Source organism: Hippichthys cyanospilos, chromosome 15 (genome assembly GCF_059441005.1).
Source record: "Hippichthys cyanospilos isolate Australia breed blue-spotted pipefish chromosome 15, RoL_Hcya_1.0, whole genome shotgun sequence".
NCBI lineage: Eukaryota > Metazoa > Chordata > Actinopteri > Syngnathiformes > Syngnathidae > Hippichthys > Hippichthys cyanospilos.
In genome coordinates, this window is record NC_142383.1 from 18,097,584 (window position 1) to 18,125,283 (window position 27,700).

The window sequence follows — 27,700 nt, forward strand, 5'->3', positions numbered from 1 at the left end:
ACTAGCTAGCGATCCCACTCAAATACTAACTGCAACCATACAAGGAGTATTTAATCTATTTCAGTTTTTCTGCTTGTGTGCGTATTAAAACTGCTCAGTTAAAATAAAAACAATAAAAAACTGATCAGTCAAAAGGTTTCTCATCGGCGTGGGTCCTCGCATGTCTTAACAAGTGTTCCTTCCGAGAGAAACTTTGGCCACAATCTGAGCAGGTAAAAGGTTTCTCACCAGAGTGTCTTTTTATGTGTAATTTTAAGTATTCCCTACGAGAGAACGTTTGACCGCAAAGCGAACAGGAAAAAGGTTTCTCACCGCTGTGGATTGTTGTGTGGGATTTCAAGTGTTCATTACGGGAAAATCTTTGGCCACAAATCGAGCAGGCATACGGTTTCTCACCCGTGTGGCATCCTTCGTGTTGTCTCAAGCGTCCGCTATCGGAAAATTTTTTCTCACAAAACGAACAGGCAAAAGGCTTCTCGCCAGTGTGTGTTCTTGTGTGTCGTCTCAAGTCTGCGTTTTGAGAAAATCTTTTGTCACATACCAAACAGACAAAAGGCTTCTCACCAGTGTGGTTCCATATGTGCAATTGTAGATTTTTCTCCCGGGAAAATCTTCGTCCACAAAACGAGCAGCTAAAAGGTTTCTCACCAGTGTGGGTTCTTGTGTGTAATTTTAAGTTTTTCTCACGAGGAAATCTTTTCCCACAAACCAAGCAGGGAAAATTTTTCTCACCCGTATGGGTTTGAATGTGTTGGTTCATTGCTCCCTTTTGAGAAAACCTTTTGTCGCAAATCGAGCAAGCAAAAGGTTTCTCTCCCGTGTGGGTTCTCATGTGTTTTAATAAGTCGCCCCTCCTAGAGAAACGATGGCCACATTCTGAGCAGGCAAAAGGTTTCTCACCCGTGTGGATTCTCGTGTGTTCTTTTAAGTTCCACTTCACAGAAAATCTCTGTCCACATACTGAACAAAGAAAAGGTTTCTCTCCTGTGTGGCCCTTTATGTGTGTTTTCAAACAGGATTCGTAGCCAAACGTTTTGTCACACTGGGTGCATTTCCAGCGTTTGCTGTCAGTGTGTTGTGTCTTCTCACCTTCCGCCTGTTCCTTATCGTTCTTAGTGTGGGGAGGGTGTGGCACTGCATTGTCACAATCTGACGTTGAAGCTCCTCCACATGGCTCGCCAGCAATTTTATTTGTCATGTATTGACTGGAGCACGGAAGCTCCGCCTCTTCATCTTCAGTCTTTACATGGATATCAGTCACAGGAACCTCTATGTAATCTTCCTCCTCTTTTATGAATGGGAGCAGCTGCTCCTCTTGTATGTTGGGGCGTTGATGCTGATCCTCCAAATCACCACCAGGGGTCTCTGTCTCCTCTTTAACGCAAGCCAACTCGGGCTTCTGCCATTTCAGGCCAAGACATTCTTCCCTCAAGCCTGTGGGACGCAAGACACTCATGATTTTGTGAAGTTCGTCGGTGGGTTATCTCAGAGCCCTAAATTTTACAATATATAAAATAAATATATTTTACGTATTATGAAGCAAGAAACAGTCTTCTGACAGTCACAGCCTTGGATTTATTTTACTACTAGTGTGTCATAAACAAATGTGAAATGAAAGGGAAAAAATTATACATTTTGTGTTCTCTCAAAATACTGTTGCCATAATTCCACACAGTGCAGCCACTACACAGGTAAAAACATAAAACTGCAGACTTGGGCCCAACTTTCTGTATGATTTCGTCAAAAATCTCTAAAAAGAAAATTTTGTCCGCATTGTCCTCTAATTAGATTCATCTGGGCACGACATTAGAATAAAAACTGTTGGTAGGGGTACCAACAAAAAAAGAAGAGGAAAAAACATGCACAACAAAACAATGAACAAATTTATGCGAAAATTAACCAATTCGTATTTGTTGCTTTTAAATTATGGTTTGACTGAACTCTTACTTTAAGAGTAGTAAACATTAGTGAATTGAGGCCACTAAAGCTTTCAAAGATGAATAAATCGAAATAAACACGAAACAGGCCCGGACAAAAACGAGGATTTTGTTTCATCCTTTCTTCTGGCCTGGAAAAAACGCCAACGAATGCACGCATTTTAGTATATGAATAGTGTGAAATCTTAAGTGCATTACGAAGGGAGATATTATCATGCAGTGGTGATGAAGCAAATTACAAACCTGGCGTATCTAACCCAAGTGGAGGCCGCTTGCAAAGCGCGTCGAACAGTTGACCTTCTTCTTGCTCCTTCTCCTCTTGGGCTCCGCAAAACTCCTCTTCCATCTTTCCTTTGGTTCTTGCGTACATTTTCACTCGACCTTTACCACTCTTTGCTTTCGCACTTAATTTTTGCTGAGCCAACAAACGCGTCTGCTTTGTTAGCGGCTAGCAAACCAGGCTAAGCTAAGCTAAACAAAGAAAGGCCGAGAAGCTTCAAGCAGCACGCAGGTGACTTTAACCGCACACGACAATGTAAAAAATAAATGTTTGACTGCACTCAACAGTGACCCACACAGGCTGTGGAAGCTTCACTTCGTTCAGGGCGAATAATTAATTCAACTAATGTGCGCTTGTTTCCGTCGGATTAACTGCCTCGCCTTTCCAGATTTGGGTCGACAAGGAACATGTACGCGTCTCCTGACTGCAGTCTCCTCACTGCAGATTCGCCACAACCCACATAGATCTTATTTCAGTGCCTAATACTGAAATAAATAAATCCCACACAATTCATCTCACACACAGAGTCAAACTTTAGCCAAAGTCTATTTTAATCATTAATTATTTGACTAGATATGGACATTTTAAAAACAAAACAAAGAAACAAAAGACAAAGACCAAACCACATACACAAACCCAAAAAGTGTTTCAGAACAATTGATAATTCTCAACAAATGTTCACTGAAGATTTCTAAGAATGCGTTTGGAATACAAAATGGATGAATGGATGAAATCAATTAAATTCGTGGGGTAAATATCTTTTTTTCTAACCAATGTGGCTTCTTGTGTGTTGTCTCAAGCCCGACTTTAAAAGAAACTTTTTACCACAAACCGAACAGGCAAATGGTTTCTCACCAGTGTGGTTTCTTGAGTGTATTTTTAATTGTTCATTTCTAATAAAGCTTTGACCGCAAACTGAGCAGGCAAAATGCTTCTCTCCAGTGTGAGTTTTTGTATGTTGTTTCAAGATGGCATTACTCTTAAATGCTTTACCACAAACCGAACAGGCAAAAGGCTTCTCTCCAGTGTGGGTTTTTGTATGCTGTCTCAAGATTGCTTTACTCTTAAATGCTTTATCACAAAGCGAACAGGCAAAAGGTTTCTCTCCGCTGTGATTTCTTGTGTGTGTTTTTAGTTGTACGATTCTAGCAAAGCTTTGACCGCAAACCAAACAGGAAAAAGGTTTCTGACCACTGTGCGTTCTTGTGTGTTGTGTCAAGTTTCCTTTAGAAGTAAATGTTTTACCACAAACTGAACAGGCGAGAGGTTTCTCACCAGTGTGGATTCTTGTGTGTATTTTTAGTTGTTCATTTGTAACAAAGCTTTGACCACAAACCAAACAGGCAAAAGGTCTCTCACCGGTATGTGTTATTATATGGCGAGTTAAGTCGTGCTTCAAATTGAATTTGTGACCACAAAATGAACAGGCAAAAGGTTTCTCACCAGTGTGGATTCTTGTGTGTACTTTTAGGTGGTACTTATCAATAAATTTTTGATCACACACCAAACAGGGAAAAGGTTTCTCACCGGTGTGGACAAACATATGCATTTTCAAAAGGGACCGGTAGCCAAATGTTTTTCCACACTGAGAACATTTCCAAGGTTTGCTCTCAGTGGGAGGTGGCATCTCACCTTCTGACTGTTTGTGTTGAATGGAGCTTGGAGGCTCCCTTTCTTCCTTCTCTTCATGTTGATCTTCATCTTCAGTCTTTACGTGGACACCAGTCACTGGCAACTCGGTGAAGTCTCCCTCTTCTTTTAAATATGGTGGCAGCTGCTCATCTTTTTTGATATTGTGGCGCTGCAGCTGCTCCTCTTCTTTGCCACTAGGAGGATCTGACTCCTCTTCTTTAACCGCTGGTACCTCTGGCTCCTGACAATTGGGAACCTTACTCATGTCTGCAGGACAAGATATACTTTGTTACGTGGGTAAAAACAATTTGTTGTGACTTTGCATTTCAACAAAAAAATCCGTATTACTCAGCAAAAAACTATCTCCCGACAAACCAAACAAGGCCAAGTGGTGCCACGGAAGCTTACTTGTTAATAGGATTCTAACTCATCTTTTGTGTGTCCATCAAATCCAGCTATAAAACAAACTAAAACTATACAAATCATTCAACATTTGAGTCAAAAGTATCCAACAACACTAGTGTGCGCAAGAAACGTGCTGAAATGGGATCACATTAATATTTTATTCTGCTAGTTTTAGCAGCTTTTCAACCTCATACAGTCTTGTGAATGTTTGAAAACAAACTGAAAAGACAAAAGGTTTCTCACCAGCATGGGTTATTTTGTGGCGAGAAGTAGTGCTTCAAAATTAATTTCTGGCCAGAAACTGAACAGGCAAACGGTTTCTCACCATTGTGGATTCTTGTATGTTCTTTCAAGTTCCACTTCACAGGAAATTTCAGTCCACATACTGGACAAAGAAAAGGTTTCTTTCCTGTGTGGCCCTTCTTTTGTGTTAACAAACAGGACTCGCAGCCAAACATTTTTCTGCACTGAGGACATTTCCAATGTTTGCTGCCAGTGTGATGTGTCATCTCACCTTCCGCCTCTTCATCATCGTTCCTACTCCTCATCGGAGGTGACCAGCTGTCTGTTGGTGATCCTCCACGGTGCTCGTGATCAATTTCTCTTGTTATGTCTTGACTGGAGCACGGAGGCTCCGCCCCTTTTTTCTCTTCATGTTGACCATCTTCAGTCTTCACATGGATACCAGTCACGAGCAACTCTATGTAATCTTCCTCCTCTTTAATGTATGGTAGCAGCCGCTGCTGTTCCGAGGCGCCACCAGGGGGCTCTGACTCCTCCTTTTTAATGCCAGGCAACCCTGGCTCCTGCCATCCAGAGCCAAAACATTCTTCGCTCATGTCTGTGGGACACACATGGTTAAGTAAAATCAGTCAGTGGTGAAGTTTCTGAAGTGTATTTTATATTTAGGGTTGTGAGGTGGCACACACACACACACACACACACAAATAAATAAATAAATACATACATAAAACAGTATAATGAAGCAAGAAACAGTCCTCTGAAGGACATCCCCTTGGCACGGTTATGTTTATATGAATTTAGATTTGTTACTACTAGCATGTCATGCACTAGTGTGAAATGAAAGGAAAATGTACATACATTTTGTATTCTATCAAATTATTGTAGCCATACTGACCCACAAAGAGCAGTCACAACGCAGGTGGAAAATAAAACTTTCAGACGTACAGTATGTCTCATAAATGTAAAAAGGAATTAGGTGGAGTGTCATAAACGTTTGCTTGCAAATACAAACTCTCATTTTGGAAGAAAAAAAAATGCTAGTTTTTACCGGAGAGGAATTGCCGTCTTGCTTTGCCATTCTTTCAGTACGAACTCTCCGAAAATCAATTACAATAGAACATTTTATCCCCAATGTCCTCTGATTATACTCATTTAATCTCGAAAATCCATATGTCAAACCGACAGCACGACAGCACTCGCGCACACGAAAGAACCGTCTGAAGCATTCCGTAACTTTTCTTTTCTCACTCGTCCTGCAGGCTTAACATTTCGTTCCGGAACTTTTTCTCTCGAAAGTTCCGTTGCTGAATTATGTATGCTCCACTGCAAAATGAAAAAAACCTATGGTAAACAAAATAAATATTAAATAAAAATTACGCGAAATGTAACAGATTAATATACGTTGCTTGTATATTGTGGGTCAACAAAATTCTTAATAGACAATAACAGTAGACACGAACAGGCCCAGACGAAAACGGTTGTTTTGTTTCATCCCGAAAAATCTGCAAAATTTTGCACATTTTTGAATACAGCAGTAACAAATCACGCGTACAGCTGCTCTGCGTAAGACAGCTCGAGTCTGCGTAATAGACCCGTACAACAATTGACCTTCTTTTGGCTGGTTCTCCTGTTGGGCTCGATAAAGCTCCTCTTCGAACTCGTTTTTGGTTCTTGCGTACATTTTCAGTCGATGTTCACCAGTCTTTGCTGTCGCAATTGATTTCTGCTGAGCCAACCCAAGCGTCTGCTTTGTTAGCGCCTAGCAAACTAAGCTAAGCTAAATAAAGAAACGACGATGCAAAATAAATGTTTGGCTGCACTAAAAAGTGATGAACAGAGTGTGGAAGCTTCCGTATGTTCAGGACGAATAATTAAGTAAACTAAAGTGCGCTTGGATCCGTGGATGAGTTCGACTAGGCTCTCGGATTAACTGCTTCCCGATTCTAGATTTAGGTCGACTAGGAACGTGCTCGCGTTTCGTGACTGCAGATTCGTTACAAGCTACATGGACATGTGACAATAATTCTCTAGAATACAATATTATTGAAGTGCCTAAAATTGAAAATAATAAATAAATACGGGTGTTCTGTGTGATGCTATCTGTGATTCATCTTTACCTGTGATTCAGGGCTATAAAAATAAAGTTGACTTATTTTCACCTTTTCTTCTCACACAAAGAGTCAAACATTCTTCGAAGTCTATTTTAATAAATAATTCATTCATTGGAAATGGACATTACAAAAACAAACCAAGCTAACAAAAAAAAAAGGCCAAACCACAAACATGACTTTCAGTTTTTCAGAACAAGAAATAATTCTCAACTAATGTTCACTGAAAATTTCTAAGAAAGCATTTGCATTTACAGTTAACTTGTCTGTGGTATGCAGGGAACCTTCACAGCGTATCCCTCCGCAATATACCTTTTTTTTTCATTAAAAAAGAAAGCTGAAGTGCAAGTATAGAGGGAACACTATTCTGTATACAAAAGCAGTAAATTTATAGACACACATATGTACACATTTATATTAAAAATTACATATTTAAGAAAGACACTTCTCAAAAGAATACTTGTGCCTTTTCGCTAGAAACGTAGTTGGGAATCTTTAACTGCAGACTGAACAGGTAAACGGTTTCTAACCAATGTGGGTTCTTGTGTGTCGTTCCAAGTCTGATTTTAGAAGAAATCTTTTGCCACAATCTGAACAAGCAAAAGGCTTCTCTCCAGTGTGGGTTTTTGCATGTTGTTTCAAGATTGCTTTGCTCTTAAACACTTTCCCACAAACAGAACAGGCAAAAGGTTTCTCTCCACTGTGGTTTCTTGTGTGTGTTTTTAGCTGTACAATTCTAGCAAAGCTTTGACCACAATCCAAACAGGAAAAAGGTTTCTGACCACTGTGGGTTCTTGTGTGTTGTCTCAAGTTTCCCTTACAAGTAAATGTTTTATCGCAAACCGAACAGGCAAAAGGTTTCTCACCAGTGTGGTTTCTTGAATGTATTTTTAGTTGATCATTTCTAATAAAGCTTTGACCACAAACCATACAGGTAAAAGGTCTCTCACCACTATGGGTTGCTGCATGGCAAGTTAAGTCGTGCTTCAAATTGAATTTCAGCCCACAAACCGAACAGACAAAAGGTTTCTCACCAGTATGGATTCTTGTGTGTACTTTTAGGTGGTACTTATCAATAAATCGTTGACCGCAAACCAAACAGGCAAAAGGTTTCTCACCGGTGTGGATAAACATATGTATTTTCAAAAGGGACCGGTAGCCAAATGTTTTTCCACACTGAGAACATTTCCAAGGTTTGCTCTCAGTGGGATGTGGCATCTCACCTTCTGATTGTTCGTGTTGACTGGAGCTTGGAGGCTCCCTGTCTTTCTTCTCTTCATGTTGACCTCCATCTTCAGTCTTCACATGGACACCAATCATTGGCAAGTCGGTGATGTCTCCTTCCTCTTTTAAGGATGGTGGCTGCTGCTCAACTTTTTTGATACTGTGGCGCTGTAGGTGCTCCTCTTCTTTGCCACTAGGGGACTCTGACTCCTCTTCTTTTACACCGGGCCCTTGCCACTTGGGAACGTCACTCATGTCTGCAGGAAACAAGGTACACTTTTTATTATGTATTTAAAGACAGTTTCTTGCGACTTTGCGGTTTATAATTTGATATCAAGGGTTAGCAAATGGGCATGAGACAACAAACCAGTATTCCGCAGCAAAACTCAAACCAAGCCTTGGCCAGGGCAAAGTTGATTGCTCGTAAGCTAACCAGAAGTATTATCCAAAGATGTAACAATATTTTGCAACATCTTTCCTTCTTGTGTGTGCTATCAAGCCTGCCTCAAAAGTCAAATGTTGACCACAAACCAGGCAGGTAACAGGTTTCTCACCAATGTGTCCTTGCATGTGTACTTTGACGTCACACAAATTGAGCAGCAAAAGGGTTCTCACTAGCGAGGGTTCTTCTTTGATCAAGAAATAAAACAAGGAAAGGGTTTCTCACCAGTGTGCGTACTACTGTGTGTACTTTGAAGTGTTCCTTCAGACTTATGACCACAAACCAAACAGGCAAAAGGTTTCTCACCAGTGTGGGTTCTCACGTGACGAGTTCATTTGTGCTTCAAAATGAATTTGTCACCACAGACTGAACAGGCAAAAGATTTCTCACCAAATGAACATTCTTGTGTGTTCTTTCAAGTTCCAATTTGCAGAAAATCCTTTTCCACACACTGAACAAAGAACAAAAATCTCTCCTGTGTGGCCCATCAAATGTGTTTTCAAAGAGGGACGCCTAGCTAAACAATTTTCCACACTGAGAACATTTCTGTCAGCGTGATATGTCATCTCACCTTCCACCTGTTCCTCATCATTCCTACTCCTCATTGGAGGGGACCAGCTGTCTGTTTGTGCTCCTCCACAGTTCTTGACATCGACTTCTCTTGTCATGGGTTGGCTGGAGCACGGAAGCTCCATCTCTGACCCTTTATTTTGACCTTCTTTGTCCTCGGTCTTCACATGGATACCAGTCACTAGCAACTCTATGTAATCTTCCTCCTCTTTTATGTATGGTAACAGCTCCTCCTCTTGTTGTATGGTGGGGTGCTGCAGCTGCTCCTCCAAGTCGCCACCAGGGGGCTTTGACTCCTCCTCTTTAACACCAGGTAAGTCTGGCTCCTTCCAATTAGGGCCAACACATTCTTCACTCACGTCTGTGGGACACAAGAGTCACGTGGTTTAGTAAAGTCAATCGTGAAATTTGAGAGATGGCCCAAAAGAAAAAAAACAAAAGTCAAGCTATTGCTTCCTTCTGAGCAATCACAACCCATGTTAGGAAAAAAAAAAAAAAACTTGCAGATTTAGGATCATATACAGAAGAAGAAATCAGGTAGGGTGAGGCATTAAATACAAAATATAAACACTAAAAAATATTCACGTGAGCGAGAATGGTCAATACTATCGGTTTAATTTAAATTGTGGTTTAAAATAATTCTTAATAGACGAACAAATACAAATACACACGAAAGGGGACCAGTCCTATACGACTATTTAGTGTGATCCTTTCTTTGGCCCAGGACATCAACAGATGCACCAGTTTTTGCATCTCAATAATGTGAACTCGAAATTGCACAGACAAGAAGCTGTCAAAACAAACATAAGAACATTGCTTTAATACAGCAGTAGCTTAACACGTGACAAACCTGCTCTATGTAAGACAACTCGGGGCTGCATGCTAAGTTTGTCCAGCAGTTGACTTTCTTGCCGCTCCTTCTCTTCTTGAGCGCCACAAAAATCCTCTTCGAACTTGACTTTGGCTCTAGCGTACATTTTCAATCGACGTTCACCAGATTTTGCTCTCGTACTCGATTTCTGCTGAGTCGGCAAACGCGTTCGCTTTATTAGAGCTAACAAGCTAAGCTAGGTTAAACAATGAAAGGCCGAAAAGCTAGAACTAGCACGGGGAAGACTTTAACCGCACACGAAGATTCAAAAACATTTTGGAGTGCAGTAAAGCAGTTATGGACGCGGTGCATGGTAACTTCAGGACGTGCAGGGCGAGTAATTACGTACATTAAAGAGCGTTTGGTTCTGTTTGACTTCGACCTGCTCTCGGATGAACTGCCTCTCAATTGCCTTATTTGACTAGAAACATCGATCGCGTTTCCCGACTGCAGATTCGTCACAAGCCACATGGAGCTTGTTGGACCGCCTAATGTGTTAAAATAAATAAATTGATATTTGTTTGAAAGTAAATGTATGATCCTCACCCCCCCCCCAAAAAAAAAAAAAAGAATACCCTGAGTTAAATGATGAAACTCACCTCATGCAGCCTAATATGTTGTGTGTAATTACACTTTGTGTGATGCTATCTGGAATTTCTTGATACCCGTGAAGCCCATTGAGACTATGCTGATTCAGGACTATATATATAAGGAAAAAAAACTACTTGTATTTTCACTTTTTCATCTGACACGAGGAGTCATCTTTACTCCAAAGTCTATTTTAATCAATAATTCATTAACTGGTTACATACATTACAAAAACAAAACATACAAAATACAAAAGCCCAAACCACATAAATGGCTTTGAGTGTTTTGAACAACTGATAATTTTCAACAACTGTTCACTGAAGATTAAAATAATAATAATAAAAAAACATTTAGAAAGCAAGATAGATTAAAAAATAAATAAATAGAAGAAATACAAAAAGGTACATTTACCATTAGGGATCTTCCCGTTACGGACACCCCCTTTTCCCACAAAACATAGGTTTTTGTGTGTATTTTCATCTTTGTGCTACTAGAAACTGTTTTACCACAAATCAATTAGGCTAAAGGTTTCTCGCCAGCGTGAGTATGTGAGTGACTTATCAAGTGACTTATCAAGTTTTCTTTCTGAGAAAATATTTGATCACAAAGTGAACAGGGAAATAGTTTCACACCAGTATGGGTTCTTGTGTGTCGTCTCATGTTTGAATTTTGAAGAAATGTTTTACCACAAATCGAACATGCAAAAGGCTTCTCACCGGTGTGAGTTCTTGTATGTTGTCTCAAATTTCCTTGACTAATAAATATTTTACCACAAATTGCACAGGCAAAAGGTTTCTCACCAGTGTGGGTTCTAGTGTGTATTTTTAGTTGTACATTTCTAGAAAAGGTTTGACCACAAACTGAACAAGTAAAAGGTTTCTCACCAGTGTGGGTTTGAGAGTGTTGTCTCAAGTTTCCTTTACTAGTAAATATTTTACCACAAACTGAACATGCAAAAGGTTTCTCACCACTGTGGTTTCTTGTGTGTATTATTAGTTGTACATTTCTAGCAAAGCTTTGACCACAAACCAAACAGGCAAAAGGTTTCTCACCACTGTGGGTTTTTGTATGTTGCCTCAAGTTTCCCTTACAAGTAAATATTTTACCACAAACTGAACAAGCAAAAGGTTTCTCACCAGTGTGGATTCTAGTGTGTACTTTTAAGTGGTGCTTCAAAGAAAATCTTTGACCACAAACCGAACAAGCAAAAGGTTTCTCACCGGTGTGGACAAACACGTGTGTTTTCAAACGGGACTCGTAGCCAAACGTTTTTCCACACTGAGAACATTTCCAAAGTTTACTCTCAGTGTGTCGTGGCCTCTCACCTTCTGACTGTTCATCATCATCGGTGTGAGAGGAGTGTGATGTTGTGTCGTCACTATCTGACATTGGAGCCAACCGGCCGTCAGGTTGTGATACTTGGTCAGGCTCACCATATATATCTGTTGTCATGTGTTGACTGGAGCTTAGAGGCTCCACCCCTTTCTTCTCTTCATATTGACCTTCACCTTCAGTCTTCACGTGGAGACCAGTCACCGGTAAGACGGTGAATTCTCTCTCCTCTTTAAGGTATAGGGGCAGCTGCGCCTCTTTCTTGATATTGTGGTGTTGCAGCTGCTCCTCTTCTTTGCAACTAGGGGGCTCTGACTCCTCTTCTTTAACGCCGGGTACCTCTGGCTCTTGCCGCTTAAGAACGTCACTCATGTCTGCAGGACACATGATACATGGGCCTCATTAGCAAACAAAACAGTTTTCCACAGCAGAAAAAAAAAGTTGTGTCTGCAGAAGTAGACTAACCAGTAGAATTATCCAAAGACGGTACAACATTTTGTAACATATTTTCTTTTATGAAATTGTACAGGTTTAGGACTATAACTTGTAAGTTAATGACCTGCAACTCCAAATTCATATATTATTTGAAAAACAATCGAAAATACATTAAAATTTTGATTGCTGCATACCTACAAAAATAAATGAAATGAACATTTTTGTGTGTGCATTAACACCAAAAGGTCCCAAACATGGACTGCTTCTTGTCGACCATAATTGAACTGCCACAAACTTTATTTTTTTTTTAATTCAAACAGGACACTTTCTATTAATGTGCACTGACAAGCAAACATGACAGATTAGATCCAATATGCCACTGGATCTCATGATGATATCATGTATTGAATGCAAATACCATCAAATTGAGGTGGGAAAACTCCTGCATATGTATGACTACTGGATATGTCTGTATATATCATATATATAATTTAACACACTAATCCCGCAAATCATTCAATATTTGAGTCAACAGTGTCCAACAAAGCGAGTGTGCACAAGAAAGATACTACAAACTGAACAAGCAAAAGGTTTCTCACCAGTGTGGGATCTTGTACGTACTATCAAGTCTGCTTTCAAAACTTTGACCACAAACCAAGCAGGTGAAAGGTTTCTCACCATGTGTTTTCGTGTGTGTACTTTTACGTTTGCCTGATGAGAAATCTTTGTGGTCAAATGGAGCAGGCAAAAGGTATCTCACCAGTGTGGATTCTTGTGTGTTCTTTTAAGTTCCACTTCACAGGAAATTTCTGTCCACATACCGGACAAAGAAACCTTTTCTCTCCTGTGTGAATTCTTTCTGCTTTTGTGTTAACAAACAGGACTCGTAGCCAAACACTTTTCCGCACTGAAAACATTTCCAATGTTTGCTGCCAGTGTGATGTGTCATCTCACCTTCCGCATGTTCCTCATCGTTCTGATTCATCATCGGAGCTAACCAGCTGTCTGTTCTTGATCCTCCCTGGTGCTCACCATCAATTCCTCTTGTCATGTATTGACTGGAGCACGGAGGCTCCGCCCCTTTTTTATCTTCAAATTGACCTCCTTCAGGCTTCACATGGAAACCAGTTACTGGCAACTCGATATAGTCTTCCTCCTCTTTTATGTATGGTGGCAGCTGCTCCTCTTGTTGCATATTGGGGTGCTGTAGTTTCTCCTCCAAGTTGCCACTAGGGAGCTCTGACTCCTCCTTCTTAATGCCAGGTAACTCTGGCTCCTCCCATTTAGGGCCAAGACATTCTTCACTCTCGTCTATGGGACACAAGACAAACATGGTTTAGTAAAGAAATGGAAATAAAAAATATTTTTATTTTGAGTTCTCTCCAAATACTGTTGCCATACTAATTCCACACTGAGCAGTTACAACCCAGGTGGTTAAAAAACTGACTTATGTCCTATAAATAGAAAAAGAAGTTAGGCAGAGTGACATAAATGTTTTCATACAAACATATACAAAATTTATTTATTAATATAGTAGCGCCGAAACAAGTTACAAACCTGCCGCGTTGAACACAAGTGGAGGCCGCTTGTCGAGCAGGTGACCTTCTTGTCGCTCGTTCTCCTCTTGGGCTCCACATAACTCCTCTTCGATCTTGTTTTTATTTCTTGCGTACATTTTCACTCGACGTGAACTTGTCTTTTGTCTCGCACTTGATTTCTGCTGAGCCAACAAACGCGTCTGCTTTGTTAGCGGCTAGCAAGCTAAGATAAGGTAAACTAAGACAAGCTAAACAGAGGTCGAGAAGCGTCCACCAGCGCGGAGAAGACTTTAACCGCACACGAAAGCGTAAAAAAAAAGTTTGGCTGTACTAAAGCGGTTATGGACGCAGGGCATGGAAGGTTCAAGGCGTTCAGGGCAAATGAGTAAAGCGCACTTGGTTCTAGTGTGTGGAATAGGAACAAGCTCGAGTTTCCTGACTGCAGATTCGTTACAAGTCACGTGGCTATTGTCAATCTGTCTACAAATGGAAATAAATAAATGAATACGGGTGTGGGTGAGAGATAACGTTTTCTTTGGCTTGATCACACTATGAATGTATGTATATATGTATAAACACTAACATTTGAATGTAAATGTGTGATCTTCTACCCCCCCCCCCCCCAAGAAAAAATAAAAAATATATATTATGCAGGTATACAGCACGTACATATATAGAGGAATATATAGAAGATTTACACGAAAAACGACGAGAACAAACGTGTTGGTCAACATTTTAGTTAGCATGATTTTATGGCATGCACATCATGAAGAAAAAGGTCAGGATTTTTTTCAAGGTCACATTATGGTGCACTTTTTCACGTATTAAAAAAATATTATTTGAAATACAATGTTTACTTCTTTGTGTGTAGTTCAAGACTAAAAGACAAAACATATTTTTGAAGAATCCATGAATACTCTTTTTTTTTTAAACTTAACACTGTCCATTAACGTGCATTGACATGCAAACATGCCAGATTAGATCCGTTAGGTCTCTCGCTGTACCATCGCATCAGTATGACTTAGGGATGTTAAACCATAAACTGAACAGGCTATCAAGGTGTGCTATCAAGGTTTTTCGCCAGTGTGTCTTCGTGTGTGTGCTTTTAAGTTTGCCTGATGGGAAAATCTTTGAGCACAAATGGAGCAGGCAAAAGGTTTCTCACCAGTGTGTGTCACGATGTGTACTTTTAAATTTGCCTTCAGAGAAAACCTTTGGCCACAAATTAAACAGGGAAAAGGTTTCACGCCAGTGTGAGTTATTGTGTGTCGTCTCAAGGTTCCCTTTCTTGTAAATCTTTGACCACAAACAGAGCAGGCAAAAGGTTTCTCACCTGTGTGGATTCTTGTGTGGATTTTTAAACTCTCATTTAAAGAAAATTTTTGACCACAAACAGAACAGGCAAAGGGTTTCTCACCAGTGTGCGTTCTTGTGTGGAGTTTTAAGCGTCCCTTTAAAGGAAATCTTTGACCACAAATGGAACAAATGAAAGGTTTCTCACCAGTGTGTGTTCTTGTGTGGATTTTTAAGTTTTCCTTTAAAGAAAATCTTTGACCACAAACAGAACAATCAAAAGGTTTCTCACCAGTATGGGTTCTTCTGTGTTTTACCATGCTTATCTGATGAGAAAATTTTTGACCACAAACCAAACAGGCAAAAGGTTTCTCACCGGTGTGGGTTCTTCTGTGCTGGATCATGCTGTGTTTCCGAGAAAATCTTTGGCCACAAATTGGACAGGGAAAGGGTTTCTCACCAGTGTGGGTTCTTGTATGTACTTTTAAGTGTTCCTTCTGAGCAAACCTTTGTCCACAAACCAAACATGTAAAAGGTTTCTCACCAGTATGGGTTACAGTGTGACGAGTTAAGTCGTGCTTCAAAATGAATTTCTGACCACAAACTGAACAGGCAAAAGGTTTCTCACCAGTGTGCGTTCTTGCGTGTCTAGTTAAGATTGTCTTCAACTTAAATTTTTTTCCACAAACCCAACAGACAAAGGGTTTCTCACCAGTGTGGGTTACAGTGTGTGCCTTTAAGTATGCCTCATAATAAAACCTTTTACCACAAACAGAACAGGCAAAAGGTTTCTCACCAGAGTGGATTAACATATGTCTTTTCAACCGGGACTCATAGACAAACGTTTTAGCACACTGAGAACATTTCCAACGTCGGCTGTCATTGTGGCATGTCATCTGACCTTCCAACTGTTCATCACCGTAAGTGTGAAGGCGTTGTAACGTTGTGTTGTTCCCATCTGACATTGGAGCTAAACAGCTGTCTGCTTGTGATCCTACGCTGTGCTCGCCATCATTTTCTCTTATCGTGTGTTTATTGGAGCACGGAGGCGCCGCCATTTTCTTCTCTTCATGTTGACTTTCCATCTTAACATAGACGCCGGTCACTGGTAGCTCTGTAAAATCTTCCTCCTCTTTCATGGATGCTGGCAGCCCCTCGTCTTTTTTGATGCTGGGGACCCGAGGCCGCTCCTTCTCTTTGCCACCAAGGGGCTCTACCTCCTCCTCTTTAACACCAAGCAACTCTGGGTCCTGCCACACACGCATTGGCTCATCTGTTCGGAGAGTATTTGTTAGTTTACTTTGCTGTAACATATTATGGAAAATAAATATTCAGTAAAAATCAGCATTACATTTCTGTGTTTAATTCTGAAGATATGTTGTTGATCAAATAACCATTCACTTCTAGTGCATGATGATTATTTGTAAAGCGAATATTGAACTTGAAGCTCCAAATAAAAAGAAACCCAAAATCCATTTTTTTTCTTCAAACTATTAGATCGACATGATTTAATATTGAAAATTGCACAACCATCTCAGACTCAAGAGGCAAGCTTATGCTTATTCCAGTCATGGTCAATGAACAACCAGAATTTTGTTTATATATTACAGAGTGTGTGCACAAGGGTTAATAATATATATATATATATATATATATATATATATATATATATATATATATATATATATATATATATATATATATATATATATATATGCCACTTGGCAGGTTGGAGTCACATTTTGAATAAAAACAATCTCATAAACTAAGATAATAAATGTCAAGACATAAAGAGGACTCAAAACAAGTATATAAACTCCTTTATCTTTTCCTTGGTAGGTGAGCAAAAAAGATAGGGCGTGCTCAAGAAAGTGTTTTCCTTGAATATAAATACGAGAATGATATCATATATGGCCTCATTTATCACTTTTATTTTCAACATTACATTTGTGCCTTTGAGCGTGAACCTGACGTCGGAATGCTTGACCACAAACTGAGCAGGCAAAAGGTTTCTCACCAGTGTGGGTTCTTATATGTATTTTCATGTATGAATTACTAGAAAATGTTTGACCACATATCGAACAGGCAAAAGGTTTCTCACCAGTGTGGGTAATTTTGTGTTTTTTTAAATTGGAATTACATGAAAATCTTTGACCGCAAACTGAACAGAGAAAAGGTTTCTCACCAGTGTGGGTTCTTGTGTGTGATTTTAAGGACATCTTTTGAGAAAAGCTTTTCCCACAAACCGAACAGGCAAAAGGTTTCTCAACAGCGTGGGTTTGAGTGTGTTGTGTTAAGTGTTGCTTCTGAAGAAACCTTTGACCACAGAACAAACAGGCAAAAGGTTTCTCACCGGCATGAGTTCTTGTGTGTTTTCTCATGTAATCCTTTGTGGAAAATCTTTGACCACAAATCGAACAGGCAAAAGGTTTCTCACAAGCATGGGTTTGTGTGTGTTGTCTCAAGTTTCCCTTTTGAGAAAATCTTTTACCACAAACCAAACAAGCAAAAGGTTTTTCACCAGAGTGGGTTTTTTCATGGGTTTTCATATTTGACTTACTAAAAAAGGTTTGACCACAAACCGAACAGGCAAAAGGTTTCTCACCAGTGTGGGTTTGTAAGTGCCGTTTCAAGCTTCCATTTTGAGAAAATCTTTGACCACAAACCGAACAAGGAAAAGGTTTTTCACCTGTGTGGCCCATCACATGTCTTTTCAAAGTGGACTTGTAGCTAAACATTTTTCCACAGTGAGAACACTTCCAACATTTGCCGTCAGAGTGACGTGGCATCTCACCTTCTGACTGTTCATCATTCTCATCAGTGTGAGGAGAGTGAGACATTGTGTCTTCACTATCTGAAATTGGAGCTAACCAATCAGCTTGTGATGTTCCACAGTGCTCACCATCAATTTCTGTTGTAACATGTTGACTGGAGCTTGAAGGCTTCGTCCTTTTCTTCTTTTCATATTGACCTTCACTTTCCGTCTTCACGTGGACACGAGTCACTGGCAAGTCTGTGATATCTCCCTCCTCTTTCATACATGGCTTCATGCATGGCTTTTCCTCGTTGTCATCAGGGGGGTTGGACTCCCCCACTTCCAAATCAGGCAACTCTGATTTGAGCCTTTCTTCACTCATGTCTGTGGGACTCAAGACACACAAGGTTTCGTAAAGTCAGTTTATTGTGACTTTGCTTTTTGTATTTCATATTTAGCGTAAAAAAAAACAAAAAACATCTAAAATCAGGACACGGTCTAGGGCTGCATAATTAATCACATTTTAACTGCAATCACAACATTGGCTGCCATGATTAAGCAAGCTGAACCTCTGCAATATTACCATTTAAAAAGCCGGCTACTGTATATGTCAAATCAAGCACTTTGTCATCCTACTACCAGGGGGAAAGGTTTCCCACATGTTTGCATGACAGAAGCTTCTGCTTTTCTCACCCTAATATATTATTTACCAATGAGAAATGGGGTTGAGTCGCTCACCTGATGCCTAATATATACAGTGCTATCTGTCAATTGAGACCCATTTTGAAAAGTCCGATTGGCAAAAAAATTGTTTTAAAATGACATTTTGACTGCTAATTGATTAAAATTAGCTTAAAAGTAAATAATGTGCTTAGTTCGAAGTCAGCTTCATTCTTGTCATTGGTTTGCACTCAGCAAGTAAGTTAGCTGTGTTGCCCTGTGTGCCAGGTTTTTGCCATGTCTTGGGTTAATTTGTGTTCATTAGCACTTACTTTATTTTAGTTTATTATTATTATTTGTAAGTATCAAGCCTTGAAGCCTTGTTTATATAATGCTTGTTTAAAATAAGGGCAATGAATCAACGTGTTTGACCAAACATGATGAATAATGACGATTTCAATATTGACCAAAATAATTAAGTCATACTGCTTCACGAACAAAAAGAAAAAACAAAGACATTGGAGAATAAAACATGCTTACTTTAATGGGAAGAGTACTTGCAAGAATATGACACTATCTTCCCAGTGTGTTCTGGTACATATTGGACTCTCTTCCAGCTGAACTTGCCGTGAGATGGAAGATAAATTACCAAGACTACTCAAAGGATGGTTGAACATATGGTGGACAGTGTTTGTTTTATAAGCAGCTGTCCTAATGGTTTTTAATTGCTTTGGAAAGGGATAAAAAGTTAATACCACTCTATTAATGGAAGTAAAATACAGGGAAATAATGTCTGGAATATTCTTCATATTTGTTTTGTCCCTTCAAGAAAAGGACCCAGAACCTGAAACGAAAAACAACCTCCGGGGATCCCCATCGCAAGCATACGTCCTATTTCACGTCATGGCACGTTAATGATATGAAATCGAACGTGTCCAGATGAGATGCGCTTCAAAATGAAATAAACACGGAGTGATTATTGAAATGAAACTAAGCACGTGCCAAACCTGTCGTGTGGGACGCAAGCCTAGGCCGCATGCAAAGCTTGTCCAGCAGTCGACCTTCTTGTCGCTCCTTTTCGTCGATCTGTGGTTCTTGCTTACTTTTTCACTCGATGATCATTACACGCAAATTGATGTCTGCTGAGTCAGTGTATCAACAAAAAAATGGATCTCCTTTTTTGGATGGCAGCCCAAACTACGCTAGGCTAAGCTCGGCAAACAAGGCAAGGCCGAGCGGTTTCGATTAGCACTTAGGCGACATGAACCGCACGCAAAAAAATGTTTAAAGAAAAACGTGGTTGACTATAAAAAAAAATAGGGATGGAATGGTAGGACTTCTGAGCTTTCAGTTCGGATAAATTTGTGAAACGCGTTTGGATTCGTACAAACACAAAAAGCCTGGTGGCTAGCTTAAGCTTTGCAACGTGTTATCTACGGCAAGTCCATTTGGACAAAACGTCCTGTCAGGGAATTTTAAACGTGAGTAAAAACACGGGAAGAAAAATAGGTTTGTGTGCAAAACACCATTATTAAATTACCCCTTTTTAAATGTTTGGGCGGTTAAAGGGGAGACCATTTTATAGTCTGTGTAATATTGAAAAACGTGACATCGTATTTAAAGCCGATTGTATGCAGAAATGCACACAGACGCAATCATTTTACAAACACACTCACACACGCACGCACACACACACACGCACACACTTAAATAAGGTAAGAAAAGTCAAGACATATACATAACACATGACAGGTACACACAGCTATCATCACTTTAATGGCATTGGCAAAAAAATAAAAAAAAAACACTGCACAAGAAAAGTGTTTTTTTTTAAACAAATGCTAAAATGACAGCATGTACAGCTTTACTGAATAGTGTTTTTCTCAACAACACACTTGTGCCTCTTTGCCAGTTCCTTTCGAGAAAATCTTTGACTACATAGTGGACAGGCAAAAGGTTTTTCACTATGATGGGTTTTTGTGTGTCTTCTCAAATGTTGCTTCCTAACAAACATTTGACCACAGACCATACAGGCAAAAGGTTTCTCACCAGTGTGGGTCCTTTCGTGCGCTGTCATACTAGCCTTATGAGAAAATTTTTGACCACAAACCGGACAGGGAAAAGGTTTTTGACCAGTGTGGGTTCTGGTGTGTGATGTTAAATAATACTTTGTAGAAAATCTTTGTCCACAAACAGAACAGTCAAAAGGTTTCTCACCAGTGTGGGTTTGTGTGTGTCGTTTCAAATGTTGCTTTCTCAAAAACCTTTGATCACAAACCAAACAGGCAAATGGTTTCTCACCAGTGTGGGTTCTTGTGTGCTCTATCAGGCTTCTCTTAACGGTAAAACTTTGACCACAGTCTGAGCAGGCATAAGGTTTCTCACCAGTGTGGGTTTTTGTGTGTGCTCTTAAGTATCCCTTATGAGAAAATCTTTGATTACAAACCGCACATTGAAAAGGTTTCTCAGTAGTGTGGGTTCTTGTGTGTGATTTTAGGTATCCCTTATGAGAAAATCTTTTACCACAAACCGAACAAGCAAATGCTTTCTCACCAGCGTGGTTTCTTGTGTGTTCTATCATGTAATATTTTGTTGAAAATCTTTGACCGCAAATTGCACAGCCAAAGGGTTTCTCACCAGTGTGGGTTTTCGCGTGTCGTCTCAGGCTTCCCTTTTGAGAAAATCTTTGAGCACAAATTGAACAAGCAAAAGGTTTCTCACCAGTGTGGCTCATCATATGCATTTTCAAATGGGACTTGTAGCTAAACGGTTTCCCACACTGAGAACATTTCCAACGTTTGCCGTCAGCGTGGCGTGGCATTTCACCTTCCCACTCATCATCGTCATCATTAGTATGCAGAGAGTGTGACATTGTGTCATCACTATCTGACATTGGAGCTAGCCAACCATCAACTTGCGATCCTCCACAGTGTTCGCCATCAGTTTCTGTTGCCACGTGTTGACTGGAGCTGCTGCTTGCAAGCTCCTCCTCTCCGCATTTCTCCTCATACCATCCTTCCTCTTCACACTTCACGTGGACACGAGTCACTGGCAAATCTGTGAAATCTTCCTCCTCTTTCACGAATGGCCATGGCTCTTCTTCATTTGACTCCTCCTCTTTTAAATCAGGTATCTCTGGCTCCTGTAGTTTGGGACCAAGATATTCTTCACTCACATCTGCAGGACATAAAACACATCAAATCTGGTAAATCTAAGAAAGAAAAAGCAGTATTATGAAGCAAGAAACAGTCCGCTGACAGACCGAGCCTTGGCCAAGGTTTGTCAATATCAATTCTAATCGGTTGAGAGCCATTACTACTCGTGTGTTCTTAAAAAAGGTTAAATTAAAGAAAAATATACACATTTCTTTTGATGGGAGGGGTGTATGTGGGTGTGTGACAGTGTTCTGGGAGTGTTTGAAAACTGGGCTGGGAGTTCAATTAGCAAGATTACGAAAATGGGTCGAAAATGTTCGGGTCTAATAAGGTGTCTGAATAATTTCTTGCAAAGGAAGTTTTTTTGTTTTTTAATTAAGTCATACAAACGCTTGGAAAATAAATGCGCGCATTTTATTGGACGATTAAAAAATATTGGAAACAGTCGTTTACTGGAAGTAAAACCCAAATAAGGCCCGTACAAAGATTATTATGATGAACCGATCTGCATAAAATAGCGACACCGTGGGAAAAATCAGCCAGCAGGGGTCACTATCCGGCAAACACATTCCATGTCATGTCAATAATGTGAACTCGAACGTGCCCAGATAAGACGTTGTTCAAAACAAACACAAGAAGGTGAAACATAGTGGCTCAGAACCTGTCAAACCTGCCGCGTTGAACCCAACCGGGAGCTGATTGCAGAGCTTGTCGAGCAGTTGATCTTCTTGTCGCTCCTTCTCCTCTTCGGTTCCAAGAAGCTCCTCTTCGATCTTCACTTTGGGCTTTACGTACATTTCCACACGGCGGTCACCACTCTACTCGTGTACTGGAGGTCGGTTGAATTAATGTGTCGACAACAATTGCGTGTCTTTAGTTAGCGGCTAGCGAGCTAATCTACAAAGGCTAAGCTAAGCTAAACAAGGCCGAGACTCTTCAATGAGCCTGAGAGGACATTAAGCACATACCAAGATATAAACATTGTTTTTGACTGCATTAAAATAACGATGGCGGCTAGCTATTGGAGGCTTGAGTATTTTCAGTTTGAATTTGATCAAGAATAATTTGTAGAAACGCGTTCGTAAAATAGAGCTAAGAAACCCGATAAAATAGAAGCTCTGCAATGTGCAAACTACGGTAAGTCCACATGGACAAATCCTATGTGCCTAATTCGCGTTCATTCGGCAGCGGGATCAGAAGCTCTTCATAAAACACACAAAATTTTAATAATATGTGAACAAATGGATCTTTTGAATGGAAAACGACCTTTAAAATACTGCCAAAATATACACGTCCATATTTATTTGCTGCATAGAGCAATTTTTGCTTCGACCAATGCAAAATTATTGCAGTGCACATACTTGTGGTTTTTCTTTGCCATTCCTTTCAGTACATTTACAGAATAAGCGAAACAAAAACATTTATAATTGTACTGTAGTGAATTACTATCACATGTATAGCACGAAACAGGACAAGCCAAAGTTCTGAACTCCATGTGGTGGCAAAAACTTGCCTTGGTATAATGAAATTAGTGAGCTAAAAAAACCTGCACATGGACAAGTAATCAGGGAAAATGTCTTGTATATAACTGTGTTCATCTTGATGAATGTGTTTGAGTGTGTGAACATTTATCTTTGGCTTGATCACATGATGACATTTCAAAATAAATGTGAGCGTCAATCTTTCTCCAAAGTCTGTTTTAATCAAACATTTGCATATTGGATATGAACATCATAAAAAAACGAAGAAAAAAGAAAGACAAAAGGACAAAATGACTTTGAGTGTTTGAGCATGAGTGCTAATTCTAAACGCTTGTCCACGAGAGAGCACTTGGAATATAAAATAGACAAAATACTGTACGAGACAGTGTCAGATTATTTACAATTAAAGATGTTTGATACCTGATACGAGTATGAGACATCAACTAATGAGCAGTCATCAAAACCAAATTCCAATACGACTATATGCAATAATACTTCACTATCATATATAAGGGAAGAAAACTACATCAATCATTCATTTTAAATTCAGTGCTTCACAATTATGTTTTGTAACTCCCTTTCCACCCCCTAAGAAATCTTTTGTGGTACCCCCACCCCCAACTATAAATAAGATAATTATCTACAAAATGTATAAGTATACCTAAAATTTTATCCATTTTAATATGAACAGAAGACAAAAAAAACAATGTAAATCAACTCTCAACAATTATTATCTACTGGTTCATTTTTTACAGGTTAGTCTGAAACTGAATAAAAAATAATGTATCAAAGTGCCTGGAAAAAAATCAAATCCTTATTCAAACTAGAAACATTTTTGACCAACAGAACCGTCTAATATTAAAAAAAAAAAAAAAAAAAAATCAAGATATAATAATAACAAGATCTGGAACTCTATCCGGAACATTAACACAGGAGCACCAACAATGAATTAAACTTCCTACAGCACAGCAAGGCCTTTTCCCCGGGGAGGGGGGGCTGCCCTGCTATTTGAGAAGGTTTCCAAAAAATATAGTGTGCACAGAGAAAATGTACCTTCTTTTAACATAAATGCAAACATGACGCCATACAGTTTCACTGAACACTGCTATTCTCCACAGCACACTTGAGTCTCTTACTGTAGATACTTGGTGATTTTTGACCACAAACTGAACAGGCAAAAGGTTTCTCACCAGCATGAGTTCTTGGTATTTACAGCGCTTTACTTTTTTCACATTTTGTCTCATTAAAAACTATAATGAATTAATCTTACCTCAGACTTCTACACACAATATCCCATTGTGACAATGTGGGGGGAAAAAAAGACATTTTTACAGGCCTGATTGTGGATTGCAGCACAGATGGCTGTCCTTCTGGAAGGTTCTACACAGAGGAACTCGGGAGCTCTGACAAAATGACCACGGGGTTCTGACGCACCTTCAAGGCACTTCCCCCTCGATCGCTCAGTTTAGACGGCCGGCCAGCTCTAAAAGGAGTCCTGGTGGTTCCAAACATCTTCAATTCACTTAAATCAGCTCATCGGGAACCCAGAGACGAACAACCATTCACTCACCCAATCACACCTAAGGACAATTTAGTATGTCCAATTCACCCGCCATGCAGGTTTTTAGAGTGTGTGAGGAAGCCAAAGTGCCCGGAAATAAAACACGCAGGCTCAAGGAGAAAATGAAAACTCCATACAGGAAAAAAGTAACACATTTGTTGTTGTTTTTACTCGATTTCTGAAAAAAAAAAAATAGGAGCCCCCTCCTATTTGGGGTTGAATTGAAAGATGTGCTGTCTTTTAACATTATTGCTAAAATTATGTCATACAAACCTTCACTGATCACTGATATTCTCAGCAAGACACTTGTGCTTCTCCGCTAAAGAGTTACTTGGGAATCTTTGACCACAAACTGAGCAGGCAAAAGGTTTCTCACCAGTGTGGATTCTTGTGTGCGATATCAAGCTTCTCTTAACAGAAAAACCTTGACCACAAACTGAGCAGGCAAAAGGTTTCTCACCAGTGTGGGTTCTTGTGTGTGATTTTAAGTAAGCCTTATGAGAAAATCTTTGGCCACAAATCAAACAGGCAAATGGTTTCTCACCTGTGTGTGTTCTTATGTGGTTGACCATGCTAATCTTGTGAGAATATCTTTGACCGCAAATTGAACACTCAAAAGGTTTTTCATCAGAGTGAGTTTGTGAGTGTTGTCTCAATTGTTGCTTTCTAGGAAAACTTTGACCACAAACCAAACAGTTAAAAGGATTCTCACCAGTGTGGGTTCTTGTGTGTAGTCTCATGTAATCCTTTGTCGAAAATCCTTTACCACAAATCGCACAGGCAAAAGGTTTCTCACAAGCGTGTGTTAGTGCATGTTGCCTCAAGTTCCCATTCTGAGAGAATCTTTTACCACAAATGGAACAGGCATAAGGTTTCTCACCAGTGTGAGTTCTTGTGTGTTTTATCAAGCTGTCCTTATGAGAAAATCTTTGGCTACAAACTGAGCAGGCAAACGGTTTCTCACCAGTGTGTGCTTGTTCGTGCCGTCTCAAGTTTCCATTTTGAGAAAATCTTTGACCACAAACCGAACAGGCAAAAGGTTTCTCACCGCTGTGGCCCATCAAATGTGCTTTCAAATGGGACTTGTAGCCAAAGATTTTCCCACACTGAGAACATTCCCAATGCTTGCTATGAGTGTGATGTGGCATCTCACCTTCCTGCTCATCATCATCATCATCATCACCAATGTGAGGAGAGTGTGACATTGTGTCATCACTATCTGACATGGGAGCTAACCAGCCATCTAATTGTGATCCTCCACCGTGCTCACCATCAACTTCTGTTGTCATGCGTCGAGCGGAGCTGCTGCTTGGCCGCTCCGCCCCTTTCTCCTCTTCATCTTCACTTTCTTCATCTTCCGTCTTCACATAGACACAAGTCACTGGCCACTCAGTGAAATCTTCCTCCTCTTTTATGCTTGGTTGCTCTTCCTCGTTGTCACCAGGGGGCTCGGACTCCTCTTTTAAGTCAGGCAACTCTGGCTCCTGCAGCTTGGGACCTTCACTCACATCTAAGGGACACAGACACACTTGATTTGGCAAATGTAGTCTGTTATAACTGTTGTTTATTTCATATTAACTCATTCACTGGCAATGAGAGCTAAAGACGTCACAGATACAGTTTTACTGGATTGGCGGTGAACAAACTTTAAGTTCAAAAGAAATAATTCATATTAAGGAGGCTATTCAATTTCATTATTCTGAAATTGCAGGCACCCCCATATCAGAATAGTTCCACCCAAACTTCCACTATGCCACAGAGAACTTGAAGGATTTTAAATAAAGTTAATAATTTCATTTTGTGAGCAGATCTTTGCCATTCTACCATAGGAGGTCTCTTTCTGTTTATCATAAATGTGTGCTTATTTCATTTCTAGTTTTTTATTATTTCTAAATATCTCAAGAGAGGATTTATCTGTACACAAATGATATTACAAAATTTAATCATTGAGGATTGTGGCTGCTGTGACTCGAGCTGACCACTAGGTGTCACTAGAGGGACTAATTTATAAGGATTTTGCGAATCAATAAGGCAAAGATCCCAAAAGATTCAAAAGGTCTCATCATCCCATTTTGGGTTAGGTTAAACCCAATTTTACATAAAAGCGCTAAGAAAATTAACGCCTGTGCCGTATACGACTTGAAACATAAAAAAACGATGGTAATAACTGTTATACTGTAATGATAATTAAAACAAATACACAGAACGGAAAAAAATGATTATTCTTTCTCTTTAGTTTGGACCTGAAAGATTTATACCTAAAGTTCGAGGCCCCGGAAGAAGCAGTCACTCGATCCATATTTTGTCATAAATGTGTAAAGGAACGTTCAAAATCAACACGGGATTAAAGTCGTGACCGAGCAAATGACAAACCTGCCGCGTTGAAAACAATTGAAGGCCGCATGCAAAGCTTGTCCAGCAGTTGACCTTCTTGGAGCTCCTTTTCCCCTTGGGCTCCACAAAGCTCCTCTGCGAGCTTGTCTTCGGTTCTTGTGAACATTTCCACGTTCCACAAACCTGACGCTCGCAATTGATTTCTGCAGATCCAACAAACGCGTCTGCTTTGTGAGTGTCTAGCAAGCTAAGCTAAGCTAAGATACGCTAAACAAAGCCGAAGAAGGTTCAACGAGGCTTAGACGAATTGCAACATGCAGGAAAACGTAAATCTTGTGTTTTACAGTAGTGAAGTAGCGATGGAAACTCCATGGCCATGCGCCGACTTTCGGTTTGAATTCAGTACATATTTTTTTCTTTTAACTTGCGTGGATTCGTAAAAAAATGAAAAGAGACGCCAGATAAGTATGGCGAGTCCGCTTGGACAATTTTCATGTCACCGACGAGAAGAAAATTGAGACAATTATGTTTCTTCTCTTATCCGATCACGAATAGTTCAAGTCTTAGCTTTTAACCACGTCATCATTTATGAATTATCACCCTAAAAAGTTTCACGAAGAAACTGCAAGAAAATTGTTTCTAAATATATTATATTACGCCTGTTAAAATGAGTACTGTGCTGAGACATGTACAAATAACAAAAACAAAAGTGTTAATTATGTTTATAGTTTGTTTTTTTTCCCCCTGACACACACATCATGGAGGAAGGGGAATCTGCTGTCTTCAAGTCCACATTAATGCCACTGGGGTGCACTTTTCATTCCACCACAAAGTCAAACTTTCTCACAAGTAAATT

The 27,700-nt window shown here is 39.8% G+C and overlaps 5 protein-coding genes across 7 annotated transcripts; all 5 read right to left on the reverse strand.

The window, feature by feature from the left end:
- Positions 1–1,287: 1,287 nt before the first annotated feature.
- Positions 1,288–10,124, reverse strand: LOC148412087 (uncharacterized). 2 transcript variants are annotated; one of them, XM_088434510.1, is made up of 6 exons: positions 10,062–10,124; positions 8,843–9,202; positions 7,829–8,086; positions 4,769–5,095; positions 2,181–4,116; positions 1,288–1,434 (listed from the first exon to the last, which is right to left on the reverse strand). In XM_088434510.1, the coding sequence occupies exons 2-5, from the start codon at positions 8,964–8,966 to the stop codon at positions 2,984–2,986; spliced, it is 1,842 nt and encodes a 613-aa protein (XP_088290636.1). In that variant the 5' UTR covers positions 8,967–9,202; positions 10,062–10,124; the 3' UTR covers positions 1,288–1,434; positions 2,181–2,983. The 2 variants fall into 2 exon arrangements, with proteins under 2 accessions (XP_088290636.1, XP_088290635.1); XM_088434509.1 differs by having other exon boundaries at positions 9,692–10,119.
- A 217-nt stretch (positions 10,125–10,341) lies between these two features.
- Positions 10,342–14,002, reverse strand: LOC148412088 (uncharacterized). Its single transcript, XM_088434537.1, has 3 exons — positions 13,625–14,002; positions 13,022–13,378; positions 10,342–12,006 (listed from the first exon to the last, which is right to left on the reverse strand). The coding sequence occupies exons 1-3, from the start codon at positions 13,740–13,742 to the stop codon at positions 10,817–10,819; spliced, it is 1,665 nt and encodes a 554-aa protein (XP_088290663.1). The 5' UTR covers positions 13,743–14,002; the 3' UTR covers positions 10,342–10,816.
- A 324-nt stretch (positions 14,003–14,326) lies between these two features.
- On the reverse strand, positions 14,327–16,170 carry LOC148412089 (uncharacterized). Its single transcript, XM_088434555.1, is given in 1 exon segment — positions 14,327–16,170. A coding segment is annotated over 1 exon segment (1,572 nt). The 5' UTR covers positions 16,164–16,170; the 3' UTR covers positions 14,327–14,591.
- Positions 16,171–16,638: 468 nt separating this feature from the next.
- On the reverse strand, positions 16,639–19,733 carry LOC148412090 (uncharacterized). The gene is made up of 2 exons (XM_088434585.1): positions 19,321–19,733; positions 16,639–18,037 (listed from the first exon to the last, which is right to left on the reverse strand). The coding sequence occupies exons 1-2, from the start codon at positions 19,349–19,351 to the stop codon at positions 16,815–16,817; spliced, it is 1,254 nt and encodes a 417-aa protein (XP_088290711.1). The 5' UTR covers positions 19,352–19,733; the 3' UTR covers positions 16,639–16,814.
- Positions 19,734–20,066: 333 nt separating this feature from the next.
- LOC148412091 (uncharacterized) lies at positions 20,067–27,294 on the reverse strand. 2 transcript variants are annotated; one of them, XM_088434569.1, is made up of 2 exons: positions 22,139–22,595; positions 20,067–21,490 (listed from the first exon to the last, which is right to left on the reverse strand). In XM_088434569.1, exons 1-2 carry the CDS (start codon positions 22,263–22,265, stop codon positions 20,178–20,180), a joined length of 1,440 nt encoding a protein of 479 aa, XP_088290695.1. In that variant the 5' UTR covers positions 22,266–22,595; the 3' UTR covers positions 20,067–20,177. The 2 variants fall into 2 exon arrangements, with proteins under 2 accessions (XP_088290695.1, XP_088290696.1); XM_088434570.1 differs by lacking the exons at positions 20,067–21,490; positions 22,139–22,595 and adding exons at positions 23,149–26,020; positions 26,884–27,294.
- Between the last annotated feature and the right edge of the window lie 406 nt (positions 27,295–27,700).

Excerpts from the sequence above, each read along its gene's own strand:
- LOC148412087 (XM_088434509.1), bottom strand. The coding sequence starts at position 9,818 with ATGTACGCTAGAGCCAAAGTCAAGTTCGAAGAGGATTTTTGTGGCGCT. Across the intron at positions 9,203-9,691 it reads AGTTGTCTTACATAGAGCAG|ACGTGAGTGAAGAATGTGTT; the intron begins GTTTGTCACGTG and ends TGTGTCCCACAG. Across the intron at positions 8,087-8,842 it reads TGATGAGGAACAGGTGGAAG|ACATGAGTGACGTTCCCAAG; the intron begins GTGAGATGACAT and ends TGTTTCCTGCAG.
- LOC148412088 (XM_088434537.1), bottom strand. The coding sequence starts at position 13,742 with ATGTACGCAAGAAATAAAAACAAGATCGAAGAGGAGTTATGTGGAGCC. Across the intron at positions 13,379-13,624 it reads ACTTGTGTTCAACGCGGCAG|ACGAGAGTGAAGAATGTCTT; the intron begins GTTTGTAACTTG and ends TGTGTCCCATAG. Across the intron at positions 12,007-13,021 it reads CGATGAGGAACATGCGGAAG|ACATGAGTGACGTTCTTAAG; the intron begins GTGAGATGACAC and ends TGTGTCCTGCAG.
- LOC148412090 (XM_088434585.1), bottom strand. The coding sequence starts at position 19,351 with ATGCGGCCTAGGCTTGCGTCCCACACGACAG. Across the intron at positions 18,038-19,320 it reads GCTTGCGTCCCACACGACAG|ACATGAGTGAAGAAAGGCTC; the intron begins GTTTGGCACGTG and ends TGAGTCCCACAG.
- LOC148412091 (XM_088434569.1), bottom strand. The coding sequence starts at position 22,265 with ATGTACGTAAAGCCCAAAGTGAAGATCGAAGAGGAGCTTCTTGGAACC. Across the intron at positions 21,491-22,138 it reads GGTTGGGTTCAACGCGGCAG|ATGTGAGTGAAGAATATCTT; the intron begins GTTTGACAGGTT and ends TATGTCCTGCAG.